Source organism: Gorilla gorilla, chromosome 13 (assembly GCF_029281585.2).
Source record: "Gorilla gorilla gorilla isolate KB3781 chromosome 13, NHGRI_mGorGor1-v2.1_pri, whole genome shotgun sequence".
NCBI lineage: Eukaryota > Metazoa > Chordata > Mammalia > Primates > Hominidae > Gorilla > Gorilla gorilla.
This window is the reverse complement of record NC_073237.2, coordinates 27,520,027-27,540,252: the sequence shown is the minus strand read 5'-3', so window position 1 is coordinate 27,540,252 and position 20,226 is coordinate 27,520,027. Positions and strand designations below refer to the sequence as shown.

At 39.9% G+C, this 20,226-nt stretch overlaps 1 protein-coding gene and 1 pseudogene across 1 annotated transcript in view; both read left to right on the top strand.

Moving 5' to 3' along the window:
• Window positions 1-20,226, top strand: part of LOC101142420 (phospholipid-transporting ATPase FetA-like) — a 72,174-nt gene that overhangs the window by 23,164 nt on the left and 28,784 nt on the right. Inside the window, 7 exon segments of the mRNA XM_063696947.1 lie at window positions 96-154; window positions 6,783-6,844; window positions 10,449-10,521; window positions 10,874-10,944; window positions 12,456-12,538; window positions 13,284-13,442; window positions 15,534-15,622. Of these exon segments, the coding sequence (XP_063553017.1) occupies window positions 96-154; window positions 6,783-6,844; window positions 10,449-10,521; window positions 10,874-10,944; window positions 12,456-12,538; window positions 13,284-13,442; window positions 15,534-15,622 (596 nt within the window).
• Window positions 15,667-16,410, top strand: LOC101139462 (AN1-type zinc finger protein 6-like; annotated as a pseudogene).

Below are 20,226 nucleotides of genomic sequence, written 5' to 3'. Positions count from 1 at the left end.
GTGTTCGGATCTAATGAAGTCTTCACTAGCAGCCAACATCCCAGTCTGATATACACAGGGGCATCCATCTCATCGTTTATCCTATCTTTTTTCAGAACATGAGAGATATCTGCAAGCCAACAACAAAGAATTCAACAGTATTTTTGGATATCCGGTGAGTGTCATCCCTCTGGCTGTTTCAGAAGGGGGTCAGTATTCTCCTATAATATTCTTCTTTGTTGGGGGAGCGTGAAATTCTTTGTAGATGTGGATCCTGTAACACAGATTCTATTACACTTTCTTTCAAGCTCCTATACAATGCAATGAAGGCTCAGAAGCCAAAATTAATCCAGTGACATAAGCTAGGGAGAGAATGTCTCAGATTTCAGGTTTATATATAACTCCCAGAAAATAAATACTGTAGTTTTTCTTGCACAAATGAAAGCATAGTTCTACTTTTTTCACTTAGACATGTATCTATGACAACACATACAGATATCCCTCATTTATTTAATAGCGACATTGTTTTCCATTATATTGATAAACCTTAATTTATTTAGTCAGTCTTCTATTGATGAACATTTAAATGTCTCCAGTGTTTTGCTATGCTAAATGGTGCTGAATGAACCCACTATACATATATTTTGGCACATTTGTGTGACTGTATCTTCTGAAAGTTTCCTAAAAGTAAATTGTCTGTTTCAAAAGAAAAACACACTAAAAATTAAAAATTATCAGAGGCCAGATTGCCCCCCAAAAGAATTATATCCATTTATGTTTCTACTTAGAGACTGCCCGTTTCTCCACATTCCTGTCAAACTCATTATTATCAATCTTTGTCATCTTTGCCAGCTCTTAGATGAAAATGACATACATGTTAATTAGCCTTTTGTATTTCTTTTTCTGGAAAATACCTATTAATGATCTTTGCCCACTTCCTATTGGATTGTTCATTTTTCACTTATTTATGTGTCTATAACTAAGTAATTCATGAAAAGAGATATATTGAAAAGGCATGCTCCAATACCCCATCCTTGTCCATATCTGCTCCCCTGAGGGAACCACTGTTAGTTTTCTTGTGTGTATTAATCAGATTAGTGTTTCTTTGTGCAAATAAAGCAAATACAAATATATAGTCTTATTTTCCTATTTTTACACTATTCTGAACCTTAACAGTATATCCTGGAGATGTTTTCATCATCATAATTTCATAATAGTTTTTTTCATTTTTTTCCTTTTTCAGCTATAATATATAGTATTTCCTCTGCAGATTTAAAATATTTTATTTAACCAGTTCCTTTTAAATGGACATTCGGGTTGTTTTCAATCTTCTATGATCACAAGCAATGGTTTTATACATAATATAATTCCATGCATGTGTAGCATAATATAATTCCATGCATGTGTAGCTATGTATACATATACATAGCTATAATTATATAAAAATATATGTCTGCGGTCTCTGTGGGATATTAGTTTATGATTTCTGAGTGAGAGTGGTATATTAGTCCAATCTCACACTGCTATAAATAACTACCTGAGACTGGGTAATTTATGAAGAAAAGAGGTTTAATTGACTCACAGTTCCTCAGGCATAACTGGAAGAATGACTGGGAGGCCGCAGGAAACTTACAATCATGGCAGAAGGCAAAGGGGAAGCAAGCACCTTTTTCACGTGGTGGCAGGAAAGAGAGAGAGAGTGAGGAGGATCCTATACTTTTAAATCATCAGATCTTGTGAGAACACAAGAATAGCATGGGGGAAATCCGCCTCCATGATTCAGTCACCTCCCACCAGGTCCCTCCACAACACTGGGAATTACAATTCAACATGATATTTGGGTGGGGGACACAGAGCCAAACCATATCAAATAGTCCTGGATAATAATAGTATCCAAGATATGACCATGAAAGCAGGTTTTTCTCTTCTCTATCTTCTAGACCTACGTAACAAGCAGTGGGGACAGCAAATCTAGGTTTGGGCATCAGACAGATCTGAGTTTGAATATAACTCAGCCTTTACTAACCTTAATGTCTTAGGCAAGTTTGTTAACTTCTCTGATCTTCAGTTCTTTCATCTGTAAAATGGGCATAATAATGTTCACCTTGCATGGTGGTCGTAAGAGTTAAGTATGGTTCTGAAAATGTTAGTTCTGTTTCTCCAAAAAACTATTAGCCCTTGGAAAAAGGGTATCTCATTTATCTCTGTATACACAGTATATCTGTGATACAGTTTCTATCACAATGTTGTGCACACAGCCAACATTCAATAAATATATATTGAATATTTAATGAGTGAATGAACAGATCTGACTGATTCTGATATATTTAACACCATTTCATTTCCCTGGCCCTGAGCATTGCTCATTTTCCTATTTCTCTAACTTCTTCCACTGTGACTCCTTGTCATCTTCCTAACTCCTAACTGCTGATTCTCATTATATCCTTGGCCTTTTATTCTCTTCTATTTTCCCAATTAACCTTCAGTCCCATATCACTGCCCAAAGAAAAAAATAACCAAACCAAAATTAACCACTTCTTATCATGTTTAAATTTTATCACCTCTGCCAAAAGGACTAAACTCTGAGGAACTTCATAGTTAAGGAGATGTTATTAGGATATTGCTTCTGGTTTTACATTTAAGAGCAAAATGAAACACTCTAGTTGCCAAGTTAATAAATAAATACCTGTACTTCTATCTTGAGGCAGAATGCTACCTACATGAGTAGAAACCTGAAATATATTAAATGGCTATAAAATCAAATGGAAAATCAACAGTGAAGGCTAGCTACATCAGTAAGGCCGCCTCTCAGAAGATCTTTGGGTCCAAGTATCACAGCCATCTGGACTTAAACACTGAGAAATTCAAAGTATCTTATGATCAAAGAAAGCTATTTCCATGTTAGAATTACATACTCTCATGATGAGAAGGGCCTGTAGAGATCATTTTACTAGAACTTCATTCAAGACAGACCATGAGCTTCTCCAGAAGGGATCCTGTCTAATTATTTTTCAGCCTCCACTAGTATAGTCCAGTATAGGGCTGTGAACAGAGCAAGCCTTGAGAAATGCTATAGTGTCTGATTGATTATTATTTGGAAAATCATGGAGAGAACACCAAGGAAATCTTAGTTTTGGCTTGGATCTCTAAACTCCTAAGTGCTAAGCTATTTGACCAGCTTCTCATCCCTAAGGAAATAGGTAGGTTCTTCTTTTTTTAAAAAAAAAAACCAACAACAAAACTTGTATTTAAGTTCAGGGGCACATGTGCAGGATGTGCAGGTTTGTTACATAGGTAAGCCTGGTTCATGGGGATTTTTTGTACAGATTATTTAATCACCCAGGTATTAAGCCTAGTATCCATTAGTTATTTTTATTCTTTTGTTCTGTCCTTTTAAATGGAAGAGGTAGGAGATGAGCCCCGAACTTAGGGAATTATTTGGTCTTATTCTCCTGCTTTTAGAGCTCTTAGATTTGACCTCTGACATCTTAGGACAAATGATTTAAGACTCCAAGGTAGAAAGTAAGATGGTCCTGTGAACATCTTGAGATCAGAATTGAGGAAGTAGACAAGTTCCCATTTTCACTCAGCAAAATAGTAGCTTAGATATAAGCCAAAACTCTTTAAATCCTCTTAGGACAATTAAGGGCCAAATGATTCTCCAATGCTGATAGTGACCCCTATAGAAAACTTCAGTGGGCTAGGGTTGAAAGACAGTGTTTTGCTTTTAGCATCTGACGTCCTTCAACATTGCAAAAAACACAGAAAGGCACACTAAACTGAGTTTGCTCAGCTAAGAAAAGCTTTGTTAGAGAGCTCTGGATGCAGTACCTCAATTTCCTCATCCTCAAAAGTACCCCCTTCATAGGATTGTTGTGAGGAGTAAATGAGTTGCTACGTATAAAATGCTAGAACAGTGCCTTTCATGTAGTAAGTACTCAATAAATGTAAGTTTTTATTGCTGTTGATTTGATTATCATTATTACTATCAATAACATCAATAAGCAAGAACTCTATCAGGGCAGAGATACATTCCCCCAAGTACCCAACAGTCTTGCCATCTTTCTACCCTCTAGGCCTCTCTAGGGGTAGACTGGGAAGTAGGGGCAGCTGCTTATCAACCCAGTTTTGAGCTGTCTTTTGTCTAATTGTGTATTTCTTGTTTATTTGTTTACTCACAGAACAATGCCATCAAGACCTCAAAATATAGTGTCTTTAATTTCCTGCCCCTGAACCTATTTGAACAGTTCCAGAGACTTGCAAATGCATATTTCCTCATTTTGCTATTTTTACAGGTGTTGCTTTTGGGGGCCTTTTTCACAGAGTATTTTATGAACCTCTCTGGGGTCAGGCTGTGTAATCAGTTTTTCTCCTCCCTAAACTGGGAAATGTCTTCTCTCTTTTGACAACAGGAACGTGGATGGCTGGAGTCTCAGACCAGTCCCTTAGAACAGCTGTGGTCAGGATTAGCTAGTGTATAGCAAGCCTCTACACAAGGAAAGGGACAAGGTCACCACATTCCAAGGAAGGGGAGCTCCTCATCATGGCTGCATTGCCACAGTTCAGCTTGACTATAGGCGGCTACAGAATTCTTCACCCCAACCACAACTCCAACTCTATTCCTCCTTCTTGTCCCAGGCTCCTTGACATAAAATTAACATATGGGAGTGCTAAAGAAGGTTTAGAATGGTTTAGAATATGAGTGCCAGCATAAGAACAGGAAGCAGGGCAGGGTAAGCCCAAACTGGGAGACAGGGACAGGTCATCTCACTCCTCCTTGTACTGAAGGGTGTGGGAGAGCATGTAGTTTTTCTGTATCTACTTTTACCCACTCTCCATACCCATTACTTTTCACTGTCAAAGGAGAAATGGGTCTTTGCCATCAACACAAAGGTAGTGGGGTTCAGGATAGATAGGTAGCAACTTATAGCCTTTTATTCTTTTATCCTCCCTTGGGAAATGTTTACTTATATTTGGGGGGTTATATGAAAGATACAGCAGTGGAAAGCAACTAGGATAGTTGGATTTAGTATGAACAAATGGAGGTGAAAATGATGTTGAGGGTGAGGGATGTGGTGGGGGGGAATGTATTATCCTTTCAGTTTTCTGACCCAAGATCCTCTCCCTTTCCCTCTCTTAGTTGATTCCCCAGATCTCCTCCTTGACATGGTATACAACTATGACACCCCTGATGGTGGTGCTGTCCATTAACAGCCGTGAAAGATGCCATCGATGACCTGGTGAAGTAGCTTCCTGGGCCTCTACTTCCTCACTGCACCTAGTCAGACTGTGGGCATGAAGGACTTCCCAGAACTACCTAGTGCTAACAAGAAACCCTGAATGGAAAGAGGTATTTCCTTTCTTCTTTCCTTATTCATCCCAGAGTAATATGCAGTACCTCTAGGCCCAAGATTGGTGGTCTACGTATGGCCAGAAAGGGGCAAAACAAGGCCTTTCTCTATCTTCCTACTGCCACCACTTTTAGCCCCTCTCCTGAGCCTCCTTCCATCTTTAATAACCCACTCTTTCTTTAGTCCTCTCTTAGCTTTTTCTAGCTTTGTTCTCATCCTTTTTCCTCTGCTCCTCCTTCTCCTACTCTATATTCCCTTTCCCTTCTTCTATCTGCCCCTGCTCCATCTCTCCTATTCTTTATCTTTCTTCTCTCCACATTTCCTGTCTCCTCTCCAACTCTATTTTCCTTTCCAACTTTCAATTCTGTTAAGTGTGCACAGCTAGGAACCCTCTGTCCTGGCTTTGAAAGAGAAACAGGCTCACAGTGAGTGCTGCATGGCTTCCTCTTTGCCTCTTACAGCAGGCCCAGCATAGAGGGGTGAGAGTAAGGACCCAGTACCATGCCTACTAGTAGGATTTGGAAAGCCAGTCCTATAGACCTGCTTGCAGTTTCCCTAAGAGGGTCTTTCTGATTTTGCCAGAATAGATTTTTAGCCTAGTTTGAGAGCACCTTGTTTCCTCAGCACTTTATCTCTGTAAACCCAGGATTAGCATGTTGTGGTTTACCTTTCAGTCACAACTTAGATGTACGAAAATATAACTTTATTTCTCTATAACTGAACTCAGTTTAGCTTATAACCACATGCATACCCCATCTTAACTCTCTCCAGTGAGAACCAAAAATTAATTTGCCAATTCATGGTAACCCAATTACTTCTGGCTTAGAATTCAGTCTCTTTATGATAAATATTTGGACAATTTTGAATTCTGACAAATTCAGGATTCTCTCTGCCCCACTCCCAGTCCTACCCTTTACTCAGGGAGTAATCTCAACTGGAAGGAAGATATTTATGTGAATCCTGGCATCAGGACATAGCCTCTATTTGTTTCCCTTCTATTTGATCTTTAAATATTGGCCTCTTTCCTCAGCCACTATAGAAGCTTCTGTATGTCAACCATAGTTGGAGGTAGGGTGGGAGTCTGCTTGAGAATACTCAGCTTTCCCAGCACCTACCCAGGCAGACAGAATTCTGTAGCCCTGCCCATCATTTGGATTGTGTCCTCTGCAGCTTTTGATATGTTATTCTCATTCCTCCAGGTTTTTTGCTTTTGATATTTAAAACTAAAATTTTGTCTGTTTCTTCTCCCTGGATTCTTTTCCTGCCCTCTCTTCCCAGCTTCCCAGAGATAATCAACCTCTTGGCCTAGTTTGAAGGAAAGAAGGGCTTGGGATAGGGGAAAAGGAGAATTACAAAGAAGGGAACTACATTGTGTAATATTTCAAAATGTTGATCTTCTATATGCAGTTTGTTATAGGTCTATTTCCTGAACATTTTCTTGTGTGATTTTAGAAAAGGCATCAAAGTGACGATCGAGTCAACAACCGGCCTGTTCTGCTACTGGTGAATGGCAAGTAAGTTCTTCTAGAGAAGCTGGTTTAGGTAGGACCAGTCCTGAAAAAGGGTTGGGTTTAGCTCAGGACAATGAAAAGAACCTCAGACATAGAAATAATTTGTTTCTAGATCTAGCATGCCCTGAATTTGTCATGTCACCTCAGATATCTATGTGGGCCTCATTTTTCTTTTTTATAAGATAGAAATAATATTCTCTACCTTAGAGGATGCTTGTGAAAATAGAAAGGAAATAATATATATTAAAGCAATTAATATTTTATAACATGATATTACTATGCAAGTGATATTATTAGTGTGGTAGTTAGCATGGAAACATCTGTCTTTAGAACATTAATGGATTCTGACATGGTTTTTGTCCATTCTACTATAGCCTTTGGTCAGGTCATCTTTTCTGTTAAAAATCTCAACAGAGTATTGATGTTGGCCCCACTGCTGTAGTGTTTGGTCATAGCTATCTAAAGTGTCGCAGGAATGGAAGAAGGCAGGCATATTCCTATGTAAGGCAAAATATGAAGACTATCCTAAGAGGTACAAAAAATTACTATAGGAATTAATAAAAATAAGCAATTATAACTGGTTAAAGGAATCAAGGAAGACTTTCTGGAAGAGGTGTAGTGTTTGTACTAGGCCTTAAGGGAAGGGGAAGAATTCAACAAGTAGAGATTGTGTTGAAGGAAAAGTGACCAGTGTGGGCAGAAGCATGATTGCAAGAAAGTGCAAACCTGAAGGAGTTCAGGATTGAGGTCGAGCCTTTATCATGGTGGCCTTACCGAACACCCAATAGCTATAGTATTTATCATATAATTCTATCATCTCAAGAGCTTGGGCAGCTAATCCTGTTGTGTATTTTGTCTGCTGATTCTTACACACAATGGATTGTTTCCTCAAGAGTTTTGACCTGTTGAAATGTCCCGTAAGATACCACCAAAAAAGTCAGTTGTAGTTAAAAAGAAAAGTAGAGAAATAGAAATAAAAAGAAAAGATAAAACTGAGTGTATTAGGAATTGCTGACCAAAAGGATTTAGTCAAATGAACTCACCCAAGTAGCTTGAGCACTTGGGTTTTATAAGATTATTGAAGAATTTGTCACAGAGGGATTTTAAGGTGGGAGTTAACAGGCAAGGCCCTGGTTAGACTTTGTAAGCTACCGAGTATCTGATCAGATTAATATGCAGAGGTGAGGTTGGTTGTTGAAACAGTCTGTGTTCCAGAAAACAGCTTTCTTTCTGTAGAACACATGAGTATAAACAGAGCTGCTATTTTAAAAGTTTGTCTATTTTTATAAGCTGTAATTTTTGTCATTTTTCATTTCTCAATAATTTTGTTTACAAACACATCATTAGTAGAACTTTAAGGGAATTCTAAGTGGCTGGAGGAGAGGTTGTGTCCCTCTATAAGGGTTTGTGTTTGTTTCTGCGAGTTGACTCAAGGGTATTACCTGCTGATACCTAATTTGAAAGAAATATAAATTTGAGCCCCATCCAATATGAGGTTACAGATTTTCAGGGAAGAGTCCTCCATTCACTGACCCCCCCAACCCTCCAGACTAAGATAGACAAACTTTCTTGCCAGTGAGCCGATTTTTTTTAGACCACTCTTTCACTGATGGTGTTGCCCTTCAAGGGTCCTGACTTTATGAGAAATTCTTAGTTTCAGCTCACTGACTCTCAAAATCATAAGGCTTTATCTCTTGTCCCTCTGGTGGGAGAGATTGAAATTCAAATTATTAGATTATTAAGACTGGCAATCCCTCCCCAACCCAAGGCAAGAACAGCTTCAGAACATGCTTACTGTTTTGGATTACAGGATTGAGTATTTTAAATCAGTAAGGAATGTCTTCACCTCTCCCAAATCTGGGACACATGATTGTTATAATGTCCAGGAACAATTTGGTAATAGTTTGGCAGCTCCTTATGTAAGAAATTATTAATTTTTATATCTCCAGGAGAAGCTAGAATGTGACAGCACTTGTTCTTCTTTATGTTTTACTGATGACAACCGTGGAAGATAGAATGCCAGAGTAACAGTGAATGTCAAGTCAAGACAAAATAAAACAAAGACCCAGATGTCTGTCTCCAAGGCTTATAGCTACTACTCTACAGTACTATCAGAAAATTCTTTAAAAGAAACAGTGGATTTATATAAAAGGACTTTTTTGGAAAATTTGGCCCTCTTCAAAGCAGCTGTCTTCTTAGGAAAGGTGTTCTAGGAATACCCATGCCTATGTGTAGCTGGCAAAGTGGTGATGTATGTCATGCCCTGCAGATAACAATCCTGCGTTCAGAGACAAAACAGACAGTGGCCTGTAGACTTTTTCCCACTCTTTGGGTGCTTGGCATAATATAACTGTTGCAAGGATATAGCTCATGTTTCCAAAATGCTTGTGGCAATATGTACATTCTTCTTAGTCCTTTCTCAGAGAGGAAGGATTTATGGACCCTGTGTATTTGGGGAAATTGAGGTTAAAAAAAAAAAAAAAGAGGAGGGCAGAGAACCACCATTATTGTAGAATCTGCTCATACTGCCAGGCTGCCTTTTATGGAAAGTAGGGATTTGAGGATCAAAGATAATCTAATTTTAACATAAGTAGATAAAGGCCAGGCGCAGTGGCTCACACCCGTAATCCTAGCACTTTGGGAGGCTGAGGCAGGCGGATCACGAGGTCAGGAGTTCGAGACCAGCCTGGCTAACATGGTGAAACCTCATCTCTACTAAAAATACAAAAATTAGCTGGGTGTGGTGGTGCAAGCCTGTAGTCCCAGCTATTCGGGAGGCTGAGGCAGAAGAATCACTTGAACCCGGGAGGCAGAGGTTGTAGTGAGCTGAGATCATGCCACTGTACTCCAGCCTGGGAGACAGAGCGAGACTGTGTCTCAAAAAAAACAAAACGTAAGTAGATAAAATTGATGTGACCTTATGACAGAACACATTTAAGCTATCAAAAAGAATGAGCTACATCTTCTGTAAGTGCTCTCCAAGATGGATTGTTAAATGAAAAATGCAAAGTGCAGAAAATTATGTATCTAGTACGTGGCTTTTACATGTGATTTAGATGTGTATTATATGTGATTACATGGATTGATATTTTCTAGAAATAAATACAAAAATATTATTAACAGCAGCTATCTTTGGGGAGCAAAACTAAAGGCTGGAAATAGAAAAGACTTTAATTTTTCCTTTTACACACCTTACCATTGGAACTATTTTACTTTAAAAACCTTTTTTTTAAAAATGTTTTTGAGGCAGGGCCTTGCTGTATTGCTCAGGCTGGTCTCGAACTGCTGGCCTCAAGCAATCCTCCCACTCAGCCTCCCAAAGTGCTAGGATTACAGGAATGAGCCACCAGACCTGGCTAAAAAAAAAAAAAAAAATTATGGGCTTATATGTCTACAGATACTTTTGTAGGGCTTTAGAACCCTTATAGCCTGAAGTCAAAAGAAATGGACCCCACTCTTGATTGCAGCAAGGATGCATCACAGAACAGTTTGAGCCTTGTCTTTATTCCTTTCAGCCTTTTTTGGAGGGTGGGGAATCATCTTGATTGTCAAAGCAGAGCCTTCGGGAAATTCTCAGAGCAGATATTCAAGGGTCATTTTCTTACAGGATAAAGGAGGACAAATGGATGAATGTTCAAGTGGGAGATATAATAAAACTAGAAAATAATCAGCCTGTCATGGTGAGTACCTCTTTTGGCTGTGACTTGTTCTTTTTTGGATTGAGTGGGTACCAGGGACTCTTGGAGCACTTCTGCTACCACTCCTTTTGGTGACCTTTGTTGCCCATTTTGCATCAGAAATCAATAACTCTTGCAGTAAGAAGCTTGTTCTTGCCTATTTCTCACTGTAGTTACAGGGAAAGTGTGAGTAGCTTTGGGAGAGGGTGTATGATAGCAGTGAAAGAAAGTAAATCAGTGTCTGTAAAATGCTTAGGTTGAACATCTGTTCCTAAGGTGACTGCTTTTGTCACACTGTAATGTTAACAGCCCACCTTCCTGCTTTCCTGACTTTCTTTGACTTTTCTGACTACAGGCAGATATACTATTACTCTCTAGCAGTGAGCCATATAGTCTGACGTACGTAGAGACAGCAGACCTGGATGGGTAAGTGTTCCCTCCTGATGCTCCATTAAGATGATTTAGCCAGCTTAGAGTGGTCTCTCACTGAGGGACAGCGTTAGGCAGGGAATTAATTTTATTCTCAGATGGAATATTGAATAGGTGAGCCAGAGAGCCTAGAAATATCCAGATAAGAGAAGATGGATATCACATCCTTGGGACCGTCTAAGACTGAGCTCTTGACAGGAACAATTGAGCATTCACTGGGCACAGAATAGGGCAAATAAACCCCACATTCTCCATCTCTAAATTGGAGACACTCTGGCCATATTCTATAAGGCTGAGTAGCAGGAAAGAGGATAACAGAACTGTAACATTTCAGAGTACAGTTTCAAAGTTTCCAAGGGAAAAAATGTGAATATAAACATATCTATTCACTGATAAAATACCATGTTCTATAAAGGATTTAAGGTAGACATTTATTAACATCCAAAAGCTAAGGTCTTAGGAGGATAGAGCCATCTGCAGAAAGCTTATCCTGGAGAGTTTTGTATTGATCTTCATTCCTACAACTGTACTTCTTGATGCACACAATTTTTTGAAACATGGATTCTATTTTTCTTTCTGTCTATGCATTCCAGCAAGCAGTTACTTAAGAGCCTGTCATGGGCCCCATAAATATTTATGAGGTGTGGAGTATGTTTCCTCGGAGGTATGTGCAAGTTTTTACCAGGATCTGCTCCTTATTCTTTTTTAAAAAAATTAAATTTAATTAAAAAAAATAGAGACAGGCTCTCGCTGTGTTGTCCAGGCTGGCCTTGAACTCCTGAGCTCAAGTGATCCTCCCGCCTTGGCCTTCCAAACTGCTAGGATCACAGGCGTGAGCAACCATGTCTGGCCATACTCCTTATTCTTTTTTTTTTTTTTTTTTTTTTTTTTTGAGATGGAGTCTAGCTCTGTTGCCCAGGCTGGAGTACAGTGGTGCAGTCTCGGCTCACTGCAAGCTCTGCTTCCCAGGTTCATGCCATTCTCCTGCCTCAGCCTCCCTAGTAGCTGGGACTACAGGCGCCCACCACCATGCCCAGCTAATTTTTTGTATTTTTAGTAGAGACAGGGTTTCACTGTGTTAGCCAGGATGGTCTCGATCTCCTGACCTCGTGATCCGCCCGCCTCAGCCTCCCAAAGTACTGGGATTACAGGCATACTCCTTATTCTTGAAGGGAGCAGGTACTATCTCCAGGTTGTTTATGATGTTTCTTCAGCCTCTCTAGAGCACCTGACCAGCTAGATCTCATGAGTTGATTAAGTAGTGGCAGTGTGTTGCAGGGAGTGAGAGGAAAGAGACGGGAGTGAGTGAGCTAACACTCAGCTTCCTTGAAGAGCCATCTCACCTCAATACTGAGAGAGAAGCAGTGGACTTTTACAGCTCAGACTCATAGCCCAGGCTCTACTGGTAACATCTATTTTCTAAAACCCCATGAAAAAGTAGGAGATACTACACCCGTACAACAGTTCTGTTTGTGTCCTGTACAGTGGTCACTTGTCTTTTACTCTAGTGAAACCAACCTGAAAGTGAAGCAGGCCATCTCAGTTACCAGTGACATGGAAGATCGCCTGGAGCTTCTGTCTACCTTTAATGGTGAGTTAGGAAATAGGTTTTCCTACCTAAATTTTCATCAGTAGAGTACTGGTTAAATAAAGTATGGTACATCCATAGTGATTTCTATACAACTTATTACAACAATATGCAAGTTGATATTTATTGAAATATAAAAAATACAACATATAATTAAAAGAAAAATACAATTTACAAAAGACTGCATAGTGTATATAACATAAACCTGTTTTTGGAAATATAGGTATGTTTATGAGTACTTACATAGAAAAAACATAGAAGGATGTACTTCAAAAGGTAAATAGCACTTTTCTCAAGACAGTGAATGAATTTTACTTCCTTCTTTACCATTTTAGTATTACTTAAACATTTACAAAGGGCATATTTACGTTACTAATCAGGAAAATGTCAAGTTGTTTCCATTTTGAAAAAAAATACTAGGTTCGCTTTAAGTCGTTTCTGAGTTTCTTCAGATTCAGAGCTCTTATGATCTGGCAGTACTGATGTCACCATCATGTGGGGTTTTCTCTCTCTCTGGATGATCCATGTCACATACAGAATTATTCTTCTTTAGTTCCCAGAAACCTTCGTCTGCCTTTCTTGAAGGAGCTGGTGAGAAATGGGCAGTAACTGAGAGAGGATAGGAAAAAGATGTGTATGTATTTTGAAAGAAGAATTTTATTTCCTCCTTTCTATTAAGTCTCCTTTCATCCTTAGGAAAAGCCTAAGATTAGAGATCCAGAACTCTTACACCTTCATTTTTCTGCAGGAGAAGTGAGATGTGAGGCTCCCAATAACAAATTGGACAAATTCTCAGGAATACTGACCTATAAGGGGAAAAACTACTTCCTGGACCATGACAAGCTGCTACTCTGAGGCTGCAACATCAGGAATACAGATTGGTGCTATGGCTTGGTGATCTACACTGGTACGTTTCCCTTGGCCCCCAGCCTGCTAAATTCCATTCATGGCTGAGCTATGGGTACTTAGTTTTCAGGATGTGGATATGACACTCAGATATATATCAGAACACTATGGCTTTGAGATAGATAGGCAGGTAGAAGGATGGATGGATGGATGGATGGATGGATGGATGGGAGATTTGTGGGAAAAAAACCTTGTTTCTTAGGGAAAAAAAAGTGACTTCTGTTTCCAAGCAATGAACTGCCAACATATCGGTTCTACCTTTGTTAGAGGAAGGCATTGTGTTCCAAAACCACAGGGCATCCATGAGTCTGTTTAACCAGATCTGGACACAGGAGAGGGTAAATATACAGAGGAAGTATGATAGAATTACCATGTGAAGGGGGAGAGTATACATATGAACTATTCCCATGAAGAGAGGATGGACACAATGCTTATTATAGAGAAAAATATAATGTAAAAATTTCATGCCAGAGAAAAGTCACATATGGATCATTAATAGTGGCCCCTCTTAAGATGTTATTTAGAACCACAATTCATTATATTTAGTAAGAGATTTTCTTGGGTTATGATGTGGTTCAGGAAAATGGAGGAAGCCTCTGTGCTGCCCCATTCCCTCAGTGACAGCAACCATAGTAGGAAATATCAAGAAAGATTTACCACAGTGAATACTATTCAACTCAGATTCCCAGAGCTCCCCTTCTAGAGCATCTACTCCTAGACATGAGGCTTCTAGACTCCTTGCTTCTGTGAAAAGTAATGAGACCAAATCCCTAGGGAGAAGCTTAAGCGTCTAGGGAGGCCCTGGTGGAACTTCCTTCATTGGTTCTTGATCTAGAGTGGCAATGACTAGGCTACCTAATTCCCAAACTCAAAAGACTTAAATTAGACTTACTTTCTTCACTGTATGTACTTCAGCAGCTACTCACACACAATTGCCACTCATAAAATCTCATTTTTCAGCGAAAGGTTTTTTTCCTGAAAGCAATAACAGTGGGGCTGCCAACCAGCACAAATGTAGTTAAGTTTTCCCAAGGTTGGTTACATGGTAGTGAGTATCTTTGGGAAGCTCTGAGCAGAGAACTAATGCCACCTAAAAGCATTTTGAGGTGTTTGTATGGAATTGAGTTGCTGTTCCTGCTACATGATGTCCAAGTTCTGTGATGATTTCTACCTTCTTCCTGAAGCCTGGGGTAAGGTCAGTCTAAGGACCCTTAGAAGATATGGTCCCTGTAGCTTCCAGGCTATGAGCCAAACTTCTCATGTCTTGTAGCCCTTCAAGGAATTCTTAAGAGGAAAGAATGTCATAGCTTATGCTCTGCACTCCCACTGTTTGCCCACATATCAGAGATGTCCCAGCTCCCCATGTGTAAACATTGATGAAATTCCTTTTTCTGTCCTTTATCAGAACACATGTTAGAATAATGGTCAGATGGTGAAAGGCCAGAGAAATTGCTGCTTACAGTTTCTTCTAAACCTCTTACATTTTCTCTGGAGCCATAGCTCGAATTAGTAATTTCCAGCTCTAGTCCCATTGGCCATTAAAAGCTCCTTACTTCTGCCTACCATCTGTCCTGTCATGAAGAAACATGGAATCTCTGTCTCTCAGCTCCAGAGGAGTCTCAGCTCCCCTGCTTCCACCTCAGAAGAAATCACTGCCCTTGCCTTTTCGTTTCTTCCATTCCGAGTTAGAAACTTTCAGTATAGCCTGAGCCAGCAGTGGGCTTTCTCAAAAGATGATGGGGATCTCTTTATCAGAAAATTCCTTCTCTAAGCTAAATAAACCAGATGGTGATAAGAGAGAAGCTTGCAACTCCTCTTCTAATTTAACTCATCTATGAAAGTTGAGACTGTCTGAGGTGCTACAAAGAGAGGGATCTGCATGAATGTACTTTACAGAAGTCATTGGAACTATCCTTAGAAAAAATTTTCCGTTTTTTGAGTTATTGAAAACCGTGAGCCTTTCTCTAGGGCTTTATCCTCTAGCATTGGAAAGTGGTTAGACTAGATTATCATAAAGGTACAGTTCAGCCAATTCCAAGCCTCTGAGTATATTCAGTGATTCTAATATCTGATATCTTCCTGTTTTATTTAGGGCCAGATACCAAATTAATGCAGAATAGTGGAAAGTCCACTTTTAAACGAACACAGATAGACCATCTCATGAATGTCCTTGTACTCTGGGTAAGTTAAATACTTTTTTTTCTTTGTTTCTTTACAAATAGACATACTTCCCTTCCTTTCACAGGAGAAATGGTATTTCCAATTCAGAATTTAGCTGTTTGAAAGTCTCAAGCACAGCTTCAAGTGAAGTTAATCTGAGGTGAAGCAAACAGAAAATTGTGGAGGTTTTGTTGGTGTGCAATGGAGGAACATGGCTCAAGAAACTAATCACAGCCAAGTACCTATGCTTTGTTCCACTGGCTGCGGATTTTATGGAAACCCTCGTACAAATGGCACGTGTTCAGTATGCTATAAAGAACATCTTCAAAGACTGAATAGTAGTAATGGTAGAGTAAGCCAACCTGCAACCTCGGAATCTTTACCAGTTCAATGCACAGATGGCAGTGTCCCAGAAGCCCAGTCAACATCTTCATCTATGCAGCCAAGCCCTGTATCAAATCAGTCACTTTTATCAGAATCTGTAGCATCTTCCCAATTGGACAGTACATCTGTGGACAAGCAGTACCTGAAACAGAAGATCTGCGGGCTTCAGTATCAGACATGGCACAGCAGCCATCTGAAGAGCAAAGCAAGTCTCTTGAAAAACCAAAACAAAAAAAGAATCTCTGTTTCATGTGCAGGAAGAAAGTGGGACTTACTGGGTTTGAACGCGGTGTAGAAATGTTTACTGTGGTGTACACTATTACTCAGATCTACACAATTGCTTTTAAAATTACAAAGCTGATGCCACTGAGAAAATCAGAAAAGAAAATCCAGTAGTTGTTGGCGAGAAGATCCAAAAGATTTGAACTCCTGCTGGAATACAAAATTCTTGATCATCTGCAAACTAAAAATTGACTTGAGGTTTTTTTTTTCCTAGTCATTGGGAAAGTAGAGCAGTGTATCTTGCATGTCATCGGAAGAATAGATTTTTGTTTTGATTTTGTTTTGAAAATGACTCTGAACATTTATTTCCATTGCAATTTCTGTGGCTGAGAAGACTTAAACTTTACAAGTATTATCCTTTTAAGATCATTTTAATTTTAGTTGAGTGCAGAGGGCTTTTATAACAAACGTGCAGAAATTTTGGTGGACTGTGATTTTTCCAGTATTAAATATGCATGCATTAATCTTGCAGTTTATTTTCTCATTGTGTACATATATATTGCTTTTCTCTGCAGCACGATTTCTCTTTTGATAATGCCCTTTGGGGCACAACTAGTTATCGGTAACTGAATGTATCTTAATCATTATGGCTGCTTCTGTTTTTTCATTAACAAAGGTTATTCATATGTTAGCATATAGTTTCTTTGCACCCACTATTTATGTCTGAATCATTTGTCACAAGAGAGTGTGTGCTGATGAGATTCTAAGTTTGTGTGTTTAAACTTTTTTTTGAGCGAGGGAAGAAAAAGCTGTATGCATTTCATTGCTGTCTACAGGTTTCTTTCAGATTATGTTCATGGGTTTGTGTGTATACAATATGAAGAATGATCTGAAGTAATTGTGCTGTATTTATGTTTATTCACCAGTCTTTGATTAAATAAAAAGGAAAACCAGAAAAAAAAGTCTCAAGCAGTCTTAGGATCCCAGAGATTAAGATCTGAGGCAGAAAAGAACAGACAAATTACAAGAGAGTCTAGCTTACGCCTCTGTTAGGAAGAATAGTCACAAAGTGTTTAAAAAGATATCATGCTTTGATTAGTGGTACAAGAATGGATCAAGGACCCAGTTTAGAAATTAAGACATATTTTTATTTTCTCATAATCAGTTTTACTCATGACCACTTTCATAAAACCCTACTTAGACTAATAGAACACCTTGTTTGAACTGATGATTTTCAAACTCTTTTCTTAGAGGAGCCTTAAGGTCTGGTGCCGTGGGAATAGGGAAGATCAAGTGGATTTTATTCTATCCTCCTCATTTTGAAGTTCTTGCTTTAAAAAGAACAGCTTCATGTTTATCTATTTTATGAAATTTCAGTTGTAAAAATAGAAGGGGGTTCTATTAAGAAGTGAAATTTGAAAAGCACTGCAATATATAATAATCAGCTTTGATAATAGATGTTTAAATTGAATACTAGTTAATAAATTATGTCTATGCTGTCTGATATAAGCTGCCTTTATTCTTATTAGTTATAGACAGATTAATTTCCTCTCTTAAACAGCTTCTTTGCATAGCTGAGCAGTTCCTGTAATGCCTACGCTTGATCTCATAACTTTTCATTTTTATTTTTACTCTATTATTTAGACTCTGAAAACTCAAAAAAAACCTTTTCTTTGTACACTCTTATCATTAATATCTGAATTATAAACTGCCTTTTTTCTTTATTCTGGGAAACATCCCAGATCCTTTTCAAAATCCTTTGGATCTAGCAAAAGGGGTTTTAGAAAATTAGGAAGGTTCATTCAGCTCAGAATCTAGTATTCATTCATTATACTTCTCTTTCTATTATGGAGTAAGTAGTTTTCAGCAGTTGATCAAAGTTCCATTTCCTAGTTTCTTAATGAAGAAGACAATCATGGTCAAGAATTAAGGAAGGTAACATGGGCAAATATGCTTTTGACAACATTAGCAACATACATCATTAGACAGTAAGCTAGGTCATTTAGCCTAGGCTTGTCTTCAAAACAGGATGTCTTCAAATGGGTGTGATGGCACACACCTGTAATCCCAGCAGGTTGGGAGGCCGAGGCAGGAGGATTGTTCAAGCCTGGAAGTTTGAGAGCAGCCTGGGAAGCAGTGAGACCCCATCTCTATAAAAAACAACAACGAAACACAAAAACACAGGTGGAACAAGATGGCTGAATAGACGTCTTTAATAATCACCCCCCCACACACTCCCACAAAAACACCAAATTTAACAACTATCCACATATAAAAGTACCTTCATAAGAAACAAAAATGAGTCGAACAATCACAATACCTGGTTTTAACATCATATCACCAAAAGAAGCATTGAAGACAATCTTGAATTGCTGATGCCACCATTCCCCCATCTCCTGGTGGCCATGCATGGTGCAGAGAACTTGTAAGCTTTGGGGAGGGAGAGCACAGCAATTGTGGAACCCTGCATTGAACTCAGTGCTGTTCTGTCATAGTGGAAAGCAAAACCAAGCTGAACTCTGCTGACACCCACCCATAGAGGGAGCATTTAGACCAACCCTAGCCAGAAGGGAATCGCCCATCCCAGCAGTCAGAACTTCAGTTTTGTCAAGCCTCACCACCCTGGGCTAAAGTGCTCTGGGGTCCTAAACAAGCTTGAAAGCAGTCTAGGCCACAAAGACTACCATTCCTAGGCAAGCCCTAGTGCTGTACTGAGCTCAGAGCCAGTGGACATGGGGGGTCGGGGTGGGTGCACGCAACCTAGTGAAACACCAGCCAGAGCAGAGAAGGGAGTGCTAATGCTACCCCTCCCACAACCCCAGGCAGCACAGCTTGCAGTAACAAAAGTGACTCCTTTCTTCTGCATGAGGAGATGGAAGAGTAAAGAGGCCTTTGTCTTGCAAATTGGAGACCAGGTCAGCCACAGTACCATAGGGCAGTGGACAGAGTCACGAGGCCCCCATTCTAGGCACTAGCTCCCAGACAGCATATCTAGATACACCCTGGACCAGAAGGGAACCTGCTGCCTTCAAAGGAAGGACCCAGTCCTGGCAGGTTCATCACCTGCTGACTAAAGAGCCCTTGGGCCCTAAAGAACCAGCAGTGATACCCAGGTAGTACATTGTGAGCCTTAGGTGAGCCTGTAGAGTGGCAGCATCTAGACGTGCTGGCTTCAGGTGAGACCCAGCACATTCCCAGCCATGGTGGCTATGGTGAGAGACTTCTGTTTGAGAAAAGCAGAGGGAAAGGTAAAAAGGACTTCATCTTACAGCTTAGGTACCAACTCAGCCACAGTGGGGTAGAACATCACGTGGGTCCTTGGTGCCCCTGATTCCAGCCTTGGCTCTTGGATGGCATTTCTGGACCTGCCTTGAGCCAGATGGGAGCCCACTTCCCTGAAGGGTGAGTCCCAGGACTCACAGTATTCAACACAAGCTGATTAAGCCGTTGGGCCTTAAGTGAACATTGGTGGTAGCCTGGCAGTACCCTCTATAGGTCTTTGATGGTGGCCATGGGGACTGGCTCCTTTGCCTGTGGAAATGGGAGGGAAGAGTGGGAAGGACTTTGTCTTATGGTTTAAGGGTCAGCTCAGCCATAGTAGAATACAGTACCAGGTAGACTTCTAAGGTTTTTGACTTCAGTCCCTGGCTCCCAGACTGCATCTCTGGACACCCCGGGGGCTGAGGAAATTTGCTGCACTAAAGGAAAGGACATAAGCCTGGCTGGCTTCACCATCTGCTGATTGTGGAACCCTGGGGCTTGAAGTGAACATAGGCAGTTGCCAGGTAGTGGTCACAGCGGGCCTTGGATGAGACCCAGTGCTGTGCTGACTTCAGGTGTGACTCAGCACAGTCCCAGTGGTGGTAGCCTCAGAGTTGCTTGTGTCACCCCACACCCAGCTCTAGGTGGCTTGGCACAGAGATAGACTAAATCTGTTAGGGAGAAAGGAAAGAGAACAAGAGTTTCTGCCTGGTAATCCAGAGAATTCTTCCAGATTTATTCAAGACCACCAAGATGAT